Source organism: Corvus cornix, chromosome 2 (genome assembly GCF_000738735.6).
Source record: "Corvus cornix cornix isolate S_Up_H32 chromosome 2, ASM73873v5, whole genome shotgun sequence".
In the NCBI taxonomy this organism is placed as follows: Eukaryota; Metazoa; Chordata; class Aves; order Passeriformes; family Corvidae; genus Corvus; species Corvus cornix.
In genome coordinates this window covers 403720-417447 of record NC_046333.1, presented here as the reverse complement: position 1 = coordinate 417447, position 13728 = coordinate 403720, and the positions used below count along the sequence as shown (strand labels likewise).

Genomic DNA, 13728 nt, shown 5'->3' with positions numbered 1-13728 from the left:
GCTACAATCACTGGAGTTTGTGGTGGCAAAGCAGCAGGAAGATCAAGACTTCATGGGTTTGGTGTCTCACTGCTGCTCTTAAAAGTGCTTTGAGGACCAATGAAGTTAATGACAAGTTTTGGAAATAGGTTCAATCTAAATGAGGAAAAGCAGAGGATTATAAAGGGTTTGGGGCAGGGAAGCGGCCACTGGAATACACAGAATGTCTGGGGTTTGTGTGGGATACACCGGAATTAAGCCAGGGCCATACTGAGTGGTTTTGCCACAGCTAACTTGGATGGAGGAATTCAGGAGAGGCCCTGCAAGGTCTTCCCTTCTTTCTCTCCCAGTACTTTTAGTTATCCCTTTCTAAGGGAGAAAGACTCTTGGATACCAGTCCCATGAAAGCCAAAGCCCTCTCGCTGGGTCTCCTGTCCTGCGCAGCTTGGCTTTGCTGAAGTGGGCCTGGTCATTTTTTTAACTCTTCTGTCTAAAAAAGTCCATTAACCTCCAAAATGAGAGTGTGTCCTGCTTCTGTCCCCCCAGCTACCCTCTGCTGAAGCTGCCTCTGCCGGGGACGGGCCCCGTGGAGTTCAGCACCCCGGTGAAGGACTACGCTCCTCCCGGCCCGGACGCGGGCCCGCAGCACGGGGACCCTGGCGAGCGTCCTGACTGGGTGAGTCCTGCTGGGGCTGGGGGCCACTGGGGGGGGAACATGGCCCTGCTGAGCTGCCTCAGTACGTGATGGCCCAGAGCAGCTGTGGCTGCCCCTGGATCCCTGGCAGTGTCCAAGACCAGGCTGGACAGAGCTTGGAGCAGCCTGGGGTAGTGGGAGGTGTCCCTGCCCGTGGCAGGGGTGGCACTGGATGGACTTTAAGGTCCCTACAACACAAACAGAGAATCAGACCGTTTGTTCTTGCCTGCTGAGTCCTGTCATGTTCCACCTCTAATCTGGGAAGGGAAAACAGAGTCTGGCAAAGCTGTTGGTGCTCTCCTTCTGCTGGGAGCTTCCCGGTGGCCGGTGCCTCACGCTGCCCTGGTCTCCCCGCAGTACGTCGGTGCTCCCGTGGCCTACATCCAGCAGATCTTTGTGAAAGCCACCGTGTCCCCGTGGCAGAAAAACTTCCTGGCTGTGGATGTGTTCCGGTCGCCACTGTCCCGCGTCTTCCAGCTGGTGGAGGAGATCAGGAACCATGCCCTGAGAGACAGGTGAGGCACAGGGGGCTGCTGCTGTGCACACCTGGCTCCAGATGGCTGCCTGCAGGGCTGGGCAGGGGCTCTGAGCTGGTAACGTCCTCAAAATGAAACGAAAATGAGAGATCAGTGCTGATGGGTGACGTGGGATCATTTGTGAGTGTCCACCCTGCTCCTCTAAGGGATGACTGGTCCTTTAACCCCAGCTGCTGCTCTTGGGGCTCATGTTTTAGAAATGCCATTTTTGCTCTTCAGTACGGATTTACTCAGTTTTTTTCTCTCCCTGCCAGCTCCCCCAGCCTTGGCACTGACCTTCTGTCCATGTGCTCAGTCCCTCTCCTCCCTTATCCTATGGGATAATAATCTGCTGCCAATTACAATCAGAAACAACTTGCTCCCAGGCCTGCGTTGTGTTCTCATTATCTCCCTTGTCTTCTCATTGTATTCTCATTATCTCCCCTTGGAATTGCCCTTGATGAGCAGTGATGCAACACAGAAACAAAATTATTACTTTTATTATTATTATTCATACTACCAGAAGAAAATTACTTCAACATTTAGACCTAAACCTTGGGGCAAGGTTACCATTTTGGGGATGCACTCAGATATTTTAGGAAACATCTAATTTTGAGATAAATTCTGCAATTACCTCAAAAGTCATTATGAAGTTCTTGTTTGTTGCCAGTAACAAAGTTGAGCAGAAATATTTTTTTTTATATGCAAACTGGCTTGTTTTGTATTCTATTTTCTATTCTATTCTATTCTATTCTATTCTATATCTTTTATATTTGTTTTATATTACAAAGTTGAGCAGAAATTTTTTTTTTATATGCAAACTGGCTTGTTTTGTATTCTATATTCTATTCTATTCTATTCTATATCTTTTATATTGTTTTATATTACAGGAGGGAGCCAAAGGTTGTTAAGTGTACCTGGGCAGGACACACATGGTGGGTGTGTTGTCACTGGCTGCAGATCCAAGCACCCATCTCTAAAAGTCAGGAGTGACCTGGAATCTGTGGTTTGCCCCAGTTGTGGGTTTTGGTGTCACTCTGCACCCACAACATCCCACAGGGACACGAGCTGGGAGCATTGCCTTGCAGATAAGAACGTCTATGGCCTTATCTGCACCATGAACTGTTATCACTGCCAGGTTCCAGAGCTGGTAAAATACAAACCATGGTCATCTGCCTCTTCCTGGAGCTGTTTTCAGAGGCATCACTGCATCAGTTCCTTTAAATTTTCTTTCCCAAAGCTTTTGTCCCTATAAATACCATTTTTTGGAGCATATTTTCCCTTACTTTTTTTTGATAGCTGAGACTTGTCCAGGTGTCTTGCCGTGCAGCCACAGGACACACATTGTGGACAGAGTGTTCACAAAGACAAATCATAATTTTTGAATTTCTATGCTTGTTCTTTGTAGTTATTACAGAGGAAATCTCTTCTGGAGGGGGATTTTACAAAGGCTTCAATTCATTTGTCATCTGAAGCACTTTCCTGTGACGTGCGAGGCTGCAGCCAGGCAGGGCTGGTCTCTGTTCTTCACTTGGCCTTTGCTAAACACACCTTTCCTGAGCAGATCCCCCCTGTTCCCATATCCCAGTGAGGGAAGAGTCTCTGTCAGAGCAGCAGCTCCTCCTCGTTGTCACTGGACAAGTGGGAGCTTTGGACAAGCCCTGCCTTAGCCTCAGATTTTGGCCACAGTTAAATTTAAGGACTGCCTCTGGCCCACATGTTCTAATGATGGCAAATGAGGTGTCTTTGTAAAATGAATTCTTTATTAAACAGGTAGGAAATAACAGGTGAAAGATCCTAATCACAATTACTCCACAGTATAAAACTGAAGAACTACCAGTAGATTACAGCACAACATAAACAGTGCAGAGATCAAGGCCCCTGTGTTAAAGCTGGCAGAAGAACTGGCATTGATTAGGAGTCAAATGTAACTTCCCATGGAAACAAGGAGAATGTTCAGATTCCTTCATTCCTTCACTCAGCCCCTGGAGTGACCACAAAGGAAAGCACTGTCCCTGCTCGGGGGATATATATGTATATATAGATAGATTTAGATACAGATGTATGTATCTAATGATTACTGATTTAAAAAGTTACAGTGACAAGGTATAGCGTTAAATCTGGAGTGTTTATGGTAGCTGGGGACAATCCAAACAAGTCCTTTTACTTGGGTTGTTACCAGTCTGTGTGGATCAGGATGTTCCACACCCACTGAGTCTTAAAAATCATAGGAAAGATGGGATGCAAATGAGGATCAAAGAAAAGTTCCTGGAGTTGATTTTTCAGTTGCAGTGATTGGAGGAGTTCAGTGATGGGTCAGTGACTCCCTTCACTTCCATTCATGGTTCTTAGTCCATTTCACATATCCTTGCTCATCATTTCATGTGTTAGACGATTCTGCAATAACCTGAACAAATGCGTATGTACTGTAGAACAGTCTGGTTATAGCCCCAGGGGAATCAAAGGTGTAATGAAACTCAAATTGTTCCCACCTACTGCAGTGGGGAATTTTATGCCTTACCCTGAGGAGATAGGAAGAGGTGCACACAACTGATTCCATAATTATATGAAAATTCAAGTTACATTCAGGGGGAAATCTTTTCCACCCCCTGTGACAGCCAGAGTGAAGACACAAGCATGCTAAAGCAAAAATTCGTATACACTGCAAAACTACTGGGACAAAATATATGCAAGTATTAATCAAACCAATTGATAACTCAGGTGCTCTAGTCCCTTAACAAGACTGATCAAGATTTTTAACACTCTGTAGATTTGGGCTGTCTTTCCTTCCAGAAGGAGCATCACTCCAGCTGGAGGAAGGCCACTGGAAAATATGTTTGGTGTGGAATTCCCATCATCTGAATATTTTCATGAAATGAATGGGAAACTGAGAATAAATCCAGCAGTTGCTGTTGTTATCAGTGTCACAGCTTGCAGCAGCTTTAGGTGGGAATTTCTCTTCCAAGGGTCAGGTGCTGTTGGTTCTGTGTGTGCTGTACTAGAGTGGCCCCGAGGGAAAACAGCATTGCTCTCTTTGCCTTCCTGTCCTTTCCAGTCGTTGGTTGCAAGGTGCTGTGGGGATGGCTGATGGACCCGGGGTGGGAGAGCAGCTGTGCTCTCTCCAGAGTTAAAGACATTGTTCAGTAAACACAGCCATACAGTGAGTGTCCCTTGAGAGCTCCCGAGTCTGTCGCAGCTTTAGGTACAGCAGATCGAAGAGTCCCTGTGCTGTCCAGTGTGGTCCCTGTGTGTCCAGAACTGACTTTATTCCCCTGTTGGAGTCCAGGAGTCTCCATCAGTAATCCCCACAGCCGAGCAGGCGGTCACCAGCCCTTCCCCCTGCTGCCCGAGCAGCACCCTGGCTCACATCCAAATGCACACCCAGTTTTCTGAGGACTTCCTTGACCATCTCAGGTTATTAGGGCACCTAAACCAGGAGAACTCGTGCAGTCCTAGAGGTGCTTTCCCCAGCGTTGCGGCAGCAGGTCGGTCCCTGGCCGCCGGCACACGGGGCCGGTGCGGGGCAGCTGGCCCGGCCAGTGGGGAACCCCGCACTGGTTGGGACCTGGACTGGGACAGGAGTGTGGAACGCGGGAGTCCCCATCGGGAGGTGCCCTTAGCATCGACGGCCACCCAGAACATCGGCCCCCGACTGCCCCTCAGAGTCACAGCTACAGTCCCAGGGTGGGCTGGCTCGACTGTGACTGGCTTTCCCACTGTTAAGTTGTCCTGAAAAGCTTCAGTTTTGTCATTTCGGGTTTTAAAGATGTTTAAAGAGACATAGGGCTTAGGAAAGCTCGTGAAACAGGACTATCCCTTGGTCCATATCAGTTATTTATTATATTTGTTTATATTTTTATATATAGATACAAACACATATATAAATAAAAATAAATATATATGTGTGTTATTTGTTTATTATATTTATTTATTATATTTATTATGTCTGATATCGGTTATTTATTATATCTGACATAACATAGAGGGTAACCTTTTATCCCAGCCAGATTCACGTGGCCTAAGGCACTGCTTTAGCAAACCATTGGCACGATTCACAATCCCATTTACTTGGGGATAATGAGGTCTATTAAAAACCCATTTAATACCTTCTTTTTTGGCCCAGTCTTGCCCCATCACACTGGTGCAGTGTGATCCCTTGTCACTCTGTGTAGAGTCTGGGACAGGGAGGCTGGAAAACCAGTCACTGAGTCCTGAAACAGTAGCTTTGGCATCAGCGTGCCTGCTCTGGGCAGTGACTGACAGCCCAGAGACCACTCCCACCCCTGGTCGTGTGTTCCTGTAACCACTGGATGTCTTCAGAGGCCCAAGAGAATCTAAGAGGACCAGAGTGTTTTGTTACCTTTGATCTGTAAAGGCAGTGCCAGGTCTGGATGATTTTGTTCAAGCTTCAGCTGTCACTGGGGACACTGTGAGAATGCCTTGACACATCTTCCTGGTCAATGCCAGCCTCTGCTTTGTGCTGCAAAAAATAGAGCTTTTTGTCCAGTATGCCCTAATTTCCAGTGTAACCACTCACCAAATCCACACCAGTGTTGTGGTGCTTCCACTGATCAGTTTTTATCTTCCTGATTTTTGTCAGCTGATCCACCTTGTTGTTCCAATGAGTCTGTAAAGCTTGGTCATTTGCATGAGCTCTGCCCCATCCTGTGTGCATTTGTCCATGGGATGGGGCCTGTAACAACAACCACTTCCAGTCTTCCTTCTGCCAAGCCTCTCTTCCCTTCACTTGCCAATCCAGCGCTTCCCACTGACACAACAACTGTGGCACCAGCCCAGAGCACATAAGAATCAACACAGATTGGCTTTGTTTTCTCCTTTACTGCCAGCAGTACAGCCTTTAACTGTAACCTGTGCACTTCCTACTACTTCTTCCACTACTTCCACTCCTGTTTCAGTGTTCAGAGCAACTGCTCTGTACCTCCATTTCCCATCAGTGCATTTGGCTGAGGTATCGGGGAACCAGACATCTCCAGCTTCAGGGTGTGAAGTGAATGCAGGAGCATCCAGTACAGGACAAGATTTATGGCTGTTGTCAAACTAACCTGTCTGGAGTCACAGCTCTCTGAAGTTCGTAGGGTTTTAGTGCCTTCCATTTGGGCACACCCACCCCATCTGTGTACTGTCACTCTTTGTGCAATTGCCTCTGCATCACTGCCCTTCTTAACACTGGCCAACAGACTGAAAGGTCCTTGGATTTTCACAGGTTGATGCTGTTGAACTTTTTCTGCTCATTCAAGAGCTCAGGTCAGGGATAACAATCCCTTTTCCCAGGCAGTGTTTCTCTTTCCAGTATCTTTAAATACTGTGGAACTGAACCCTAATGGTTGTTTGGGTCTCTGTGGCCCTTTCTGGAACATATGACAGTAAGTCCTGTGTTCAGCAGAATCCCATTCAGCAGCCATTACAGGAGCACTGGGATGAGCTGGCCCAAGTGATGTTTGTGACTCCTCTATCAGTGTTTGCAGAGCCTGTTTGTGGCTGTCAAGCCATTGCCAGTTTTGGGTTTTCCTCATTAATGTTTGCAAGGGTCTTGCTATTATAGAAAATCCAGGAAAATGATTTCTCCAGTATCCCGAAGTATCTTCTGAGGTTCCTTTTCAGTTGTGGGGGTAGATATAGCATCTAATTTTGTAATGGTTTCATCTGGAATTACAGCTTGGCCTGCTACCCCCCAGGCTCCCAGGAATTCTGCCTCTTTAGAGGGACTTTGACTCTTAGCTGAGGGCACTTCTATCCCCTCCCCATTTAATCTATTCCAGATATCCTGTGCTGTTGTTCTTACTGCACTCTCCTCCTCACCTACCAACACAGCATCAATGCACTGATAAACCTGCACTCCTTCCTGAGTTTTTATTTGTTGGAGTTCAGCTAAAGCGTTGTGTGCTATGGTGGGTGGGTGCTCATATCCCTGAGCTAGGCAAGTGAAGGTGGATTGTGTTCCTTCCCAAGGGAATGCAGATTTGGGTTTATTCCTCCTGAACTGGGGCCATAAAAAACATGTCTGTTCTATCCCAAGCTGCCATCCCTTTGTGTGCAGCTGCCTGCAGAGTAGCAGTGAGGTCTGCAGTATTTGGGCCTGCTGCAGGGGGTGGTTCTGCATTAGCATTAAGCCCTGATAATCAGCAGCTAAATGCGAGCTCTGTCTGCTTTTATCACCTGGAAAACAGGGGAATTCTGAGCAGAATGAGTCCTAAATGTAATGCCCCTTTGTTCTAAATCTTTAATTACTTCCTTTATGCCTTGTTTGGCTGCAGGAGGCACAGGGTACTGTTTAACCTTAGCTACAGCAGAAGCAAGAAAAACTGGAGCCGTTTGTAAGAGATTGATTTTCCTACCCTTCCCAGAAAGATTACTGTGGGGTTTTTGTTGGGTCCACAGGACCAAACATCCCTGGTTGGTAATTGCCAAAGTTTCCCTTTAAGGATGTCATATCCTAAAATGTTTTCTTGATGATCTGCAATCACAAATGTGTGTGAAGTCATTCCCCAGGTACCATAAACAGACTGTGGCAGTGTAAGAGAGAATATTTTTTCCATTAAAGCCAGCTAAATTAACTTTTCTATTTTTAAAACCTAAGTTTAGCTTTTTAGCATCCTTGGGAGTAATCAAAGAGGTCTGAGCTCCAGTGTCAATTAAAAATTTTAAAGGCTGTCCAGGGAAATGTACAGAAGATTTCTGTTTTGGGAAAGTTTGGTGAGGTGTCTGTCAGTCAGAAATGCAGCTCCTCTTCTGACCTCACTTCAGCAGTGAGGTGTTTTTGGGCAGCTGGGAGATGCCAGACCAGTGTTAACCCCGTGGAGCCAGAATAAACCCCTGCAAGACAGTAACAATAACTCCCTGTGAGACACTTGTCCTGGCTGAGTTACCTGAGCGGGTGACAAGCAGCAGATCAGCTCCTGGTGGGCTGAGATGTCCTGTTACACTTCTCTGTCCCACAGCTGGGTCTGTCACTGACCCTTCCCACCAGGGCCTGTTGTAAACCCAAGCTGAGTCTTGCTTGAATTAGTGGTTCCAGTTCATACCAGTTACACCTGTATGGAATTCTGGACCTCTAAGGAAATTCTCCTTTCCACACTATGCAGAGGAATTGGGAAGACACCACACCCAGGTGCAGACATTGAATCCTGGGTGCATTTTAGAGCATTCTGTGCACCTCAAGGGATCCAACTCAGGAAAGCTGACCAGGATTCCTGTAAAACATCCCATTGCATGTGTGGAGAGAGGTGTGGAGAGGGGTTTGAGGTCTGGAAAAATTCCAGAGTTTCTCTGTTAAGTGTGGAAATGAAAGTGTGGCACCAGACGTGGGTGAGGAGCGAGAGCTGTGTGGTCAGGCAGCACCCAGGGAATGTTGATGGAATTCTGGAGCCTGTTCACAGTTCCAGGGAGACCCAGCTCCTGTTCTCAGCTGTGAGGAGGAAGAGCAGCAACACCTGAGGCAGGTGCCTGCGATGCTCCTCTCCAAAAGCTTTGCCTTTACCTCGGTTTTGTCCCACAGCCCTGTGCTTGCCTTTCAGCTCCGGGGTCAGGAGCCTGGAGGAGGTTTGTCTCCAGGTGACAGACCTGCTGCCCGGCCTCAGGAAGCTGCGGAATCTGCTCCCAGAGCACGGCTGCCTGCTGCTGTCCCCAGGGAACTTCTGGCAGAACGACCGCGAGCGCTTCAATGCCGACCCAGATATCATCAAAACCATCCACCAGCATGAACCAAAGACCTTGCAGACGTCAACCACTCTCAAAGGTGAGGGGCTGGAGAGCCAGGGAAGCTGGGAGTTGCCTACAGCTTTGTTGGGTGGAGTCGCGGGAGACAAGCACTCAAGGCATTGTGATCAGCAAGTCTCGTTTATTGTAATAATCTACACATACTTATAGTGCTACTAATTAGCTCATACATATTGCAAAAGCTGAGCTCCTTATTGGTGGGAGCTATTCCGTGAGATCTGCAAACACAGGGGTCTTATTTTCCTCTTCCATATGGTTTCTTTCTGCTTACTTATCTGGACTCACATCCTGTTATTTATACAACTTCTTGCTCAAGGATTCAGTGTCCTTGCCAAGTCTGCATCTTTACTAAGCCTGCTGTGTCATCATGACCTTTGCTTTTTAGCCATTCTTCAGAAAGACTCTCAACACAGCTTCATTGTTATTCCATCCTCGCTAATTCCAACACCTGGATTGCTGATAGTGCCAAGTTGGGCAGTATTTTGTCATTCACAGCAGCCGAAGCGGCCCAGTCTTTGTTGTCTGTCACTTTATATGTGTATTGGAGCCCTGATCTGTATTTGTGGGAAGTGAACAAATCACTCAGTCAGGCTCCTTTCTGCAGGTAAAAATAGCAGGGTTTTGTTCCTCTCACTCTACACATGCTCTGGCTTTTCCCTCTGTCACACTCAAGGCTGCCTCACTGACACAGATAAATCAACATTCATCCTGCTCCCTGGTGTGTTCTAATTCCTTGCACACAGCCTGAGCTGACAATGGATATCATAAAAGTATTTTTATCTCTTACTTATAAAAAAACCCTCTTACCATGTGTGGGATCATTAGTGGCTCCATAATGCCAGAGGAAGTGCTGGTTTAAATGCATGTTGAATCCTTTGGTTTTAAAGGAACTTCACAGTTCTGGAAATGTATAATGTATTATATTACATGTCTGAAAAGGGGTTTGTAACCCCAAAGGAAGTTTGCTTTAAAGGTTATTTTTGAGCATCCAGAGTGTGAGCTCGCTGTGGCTGGAGCACGTGGAGCCTGCATCAGGCGTGAAGCCCATCCGTGGGGTCTCCCCCGAGCACCGGGCAGTGCGGGATGTCCCACGGGATAAGAGCAGCCGTTCCCACGGCTGCTGATGACAAGGAACACCTCTGCCCCCCTGTCCTGCGTGTGTGCTGCTCCCTGATGTCCATCCCTGTCTCTGCAGACCTGCTGTTCGGGCTGCCCGGCAGGTACAGCGGGGTGAACCTGTACAACCGGCGGCGCGTGGTGTCCTACACCGTCACCCTGGGGCTGCAGCGCTACGACTCCAGGTGAGGGCTGCTCTGGGCACAGCTGCTGTTTGCTCCACTCTGATGTTGGCATGGTTTTCTTTACCCTCTATTTCCTTGTGGTTTAGAGTATCTTGCATCTCGGAAGGTGCTTTTCTGGGGAGAGAATTTGCCGTGTTTTAAGGAAATGAAATACTCTCAGTTCTCAGTTCCTCTTCAGAAACAGGGTTTGTAGCATCGAGAGCTGCCAGGGGGAGTTTTTGTGGCATCCAGGGCCCAGTGGCTCTGGTTTGACCCAGTTCCTTGTACACAGACTGGTTTGCCTACCAGTAAGCACTGGATTGACTGGTGAAAACACTTTGGCAGTGTTGGCCAAACTGGCGTGGACTGAGTGGATCCAAGACCTCTGAGCTGCACAGAATTCCCCAAGAGATGCCTGGAATGGAATTGGCAGCACAGGAGTCGAAACTTGCTTTTCCAGAGAACTGAGCCCTGAGGGCCATTGTGTGGCACCTTCCATCAGCCATTTTTACACAGAATTCTGTAATTCTGGCAAAATTCCAGGGGTGTTTGAGGCCGTGGCGTGTTCTGTTCCGCAGGGCCCAGATTGTGGTTGGTGAGCCTTTGCTTTAAATAAAGTCTTGGTGAGTCTGCACAGCAAACCTTTGTAGAAATCAGTGTCTGGGTGGTTTGGGCCAGCGAGGAGCAGGTTTGGGAGCAAGGCCTGGAGAGAGCCACGCTCTGCTGGTCCGTGTGAATCCATGGAGCTTCCTCCTGCTGCGCTGCCGCAGGAACTGCGAGCTGCTCTTTGGGAAAGGGTGAGTGACGTGCTGCTCTTCCCCAGGTTCCTGAGCAGCCTCCGCTCCCGCCTGAAGCTGCTGCACCCCAGCCCCAACTGCAGCCTGCGGGAGGAGAATGTGGTCCACGTGCACTTCAAGGAGGAGATCGGCATCGCTGAGCTCATCCCACTCGTCACCACCTACATCATCCTCTTCGCCTACATCTACTTCTCCACACGTAGGTTCGGGGGCACCTGCACTGCTGGCACCTGGCTGTGGGGTCAGGGGTGCAGACTCCTGTCTGTGCCACCACCGCACTTCCCAGCCGTTTCAGCAGGAGAGGTGGTATTGGAATTTTACCCTGAACTGTCATGGGGAGAATTAGTAACTGTTTACCTGATTGCTGCTAATTTTCCCCTCTTAGCCAGTGTGGTGTTGTTCCTTGTGATACACCTCCCCAGCTGGAGGTGTTTCCCCATCCCTGGAAGTGTCCAAGGCCTGGGGTAGTGGAAGGTGTCCCTTCCCACAGCAGGGGGTGGAACGCTGGATCTTTAGAGTCCCTTCCAAACCCAGCCGTTCCATGATTCTGGGATATCTTCCAAGGTGTTTTCTGTCTTAGGCACTCTTAGATGCCACAGGAATGCCTTTTTTCCCAGTTTGTTTCATGCATTATCAGACAGAGCAGACACGTGTTCTGAGCTGGTGGGTTTAGACCTCTCTGGCCACATTTCAGTTCGGTTTTTCCCACCTCAGTGCAGTGCTGGGACTGGTGTGAGCTGTGAACCAGCGTTGTCCCATGTCCCGCCCTTGTACTGGGAGGCTCTGGGAGCTGCATTTCAGACAGGAGCACTGCAGTACCTTCCCTTCTGGGCTGGGGGATGTCCAGTGACCTCCTGAAGCCAGGCAGGACGAGCATCCCGCCTCCACTGGCATTAATTCCGTTTGCTTCCCCTGGTGACCTGGGCTGGGCGCTGTTTTCCAGGGAAGATCGACATGGTGAAGTCCAAGTGGGGCCTGGCGCTGGCGGCGGTGGTGACGGTGCTCAGCTCCCTGCTCATGTCCGTGGGGCTCTGTACCCTGTTCGGCCTCACGCCCACGCTCAACGGAGGGTACGTGCCAGCCCTGCCAGGGGTGCACGGGGAATGCTGTGGGAACAGAGCCCCCAGGCTGGGGAACAAGTCCTGTGATGTGTTGGACACACTGCTGGGCGGGATCAGCATCAGCGGCTCTCCAGGGATGCAGGGGATGTGTTCCTCTGCTGGCCGGTCCTCCTGGAGATTCCTTATTGCTGGGCAGTTGGCTCTGTGTGCCTAAAGCAGGAGGAATTGTTGGGATAACACATTATTCCTGGAGCTGAGCAGGCTCTCCCACAGCCTCCTCCATTCTCCCTGTTTAGAGATTCCCATCCCTAAGGAGCTTATCTCCTATTGCTGTCCTGTCCTGGTGCTGCCTGGAGGGCTCACACAGTTGTGAGCTGAAAATGCTTTAATTAAAGGCAGGCCTGCGTTGTTCTTGCTGAATTTTGGATTCTTGGGCATGAACGAGAAGCTGCCCATGAGAGGCTTATTGGTATTGGTGGTTTTTTCACTCACTATGGACGTTCACTGACATTCCCCCCTTCCAGTGTCTGAGGGAGCCTACAGGGGAGCTGGAGAGGGATTCTTCATCAGGAACTACAGTGATAGGACAAGGAGCAGTGGTTCAAACTGAAAGAGGGGAAATTTAGGTGAGATAGACAGAAGAAATCCTTCCCTGTGAGGGTGGTGAGGGACTGGAATGGATTTCCCAGAGCAGCTGTGGCTGCCCCTGGATCCCTGGCAGTGTCCAAGGCCAGGCTGGACATTGGGGCTGGGAGCAGCCTGGGATAGTGGAAGGTGTCCCTGCCCGTGGCAGGGGTGGGATGGGATGATCCTTAAAGGAAGTGGGACACGCTCCCTGCCCTTTCCTGGTGACTAATTACCCACCCCCAGTCCCTCACAGGGTGTTCAGGTCCATCTCTATCGTTGTACCCAATGCTGGAGAGCAAAGGGCTCTGTCCCCACCCTGGGAAGCACCGAGACTAATTTCGTGGTGCTCCACAGCGGGCGTTTCCCAGGAATTCCTGCAGCTTTGCAAAAACGATGATTTCTCCCCAAGGCAGAGGAAACACAAACCTTTTCCTTGTCACAGTGTGACACTGAGGGAAGGGACTGGGGCACAGGGTGGTGTCTTCTCACCTCGACTCCCAGGGGTCTGTTTGCTCCAAACTTGCCTCTTTCCCTTCTTTTTCCCCACGGATCTCCTCCTCAGTTCTGCCTCTGTTTCTTCCAGAGAGATATTCCCATACCTGGTGGTGGTGATTGGCCTGGAGAACGTGCTGGTCCTCACCAAGTCCGTTGTGTCCACGCCCGTGGACCTGGAGGTGAAGCTCCGCATCGCCCAAGGTAGGATCCTGCTCTGGGAGACTGCAGAGAGGCAAAACTGGGGAAAGCCAGGCACTGGGAGAGGGGGAATGGTCTAATTCAGCTCTGTGAAGGAAGCAAGGTGAGTTGTGCAGCCTTTTGTGTTGAATTCCAAGAATAGAATGCTGTCATGGTGGGCACTGCTTTTTGGGATTGTTGACTGAAACAGGCTAAATAAATATAAAAAAATATTAGTAGGGGAGAGCTGGATCTCGTGGCGTGGATACTGGGCACTGTGTCCTCAGGTCATGGATATCTGAAGTGCAGAACACAGGGCCTATAAAATTCCCCTGAATGTGTGACAAAATTATCTTTTCCATTCTA

The 13728-nt window shown here is 49.1% G+C and overlaps 1 protein-coding gene across 1 annotated transcript in view; it reads left to right on the top strand.

Moving 5' to 3' along the window:
• The window catches only part of LOC104686480 (SREBF chaperone), a 41995-nt gene that overhangs the window by 15593 nt on the left and 12674 nt on the right, over positions 1–13728 (top strand). The window contains 7 exon segments of the mRNA XM_039571638.1: positions 526–655; positions 1031–1188; positions 8724–8944; positions 10121–10226; positions 11029–11201; positions 11946–12072; positions 13274–13386. Coding sequence (XP_039427572.1) covers positions 526–655; positions 1031–1188; positions 8724–8944; positions 10121–10226; positions 11029–11201; positions 11946–12072; positions 13274–13386 — 1028 coding nt within the window.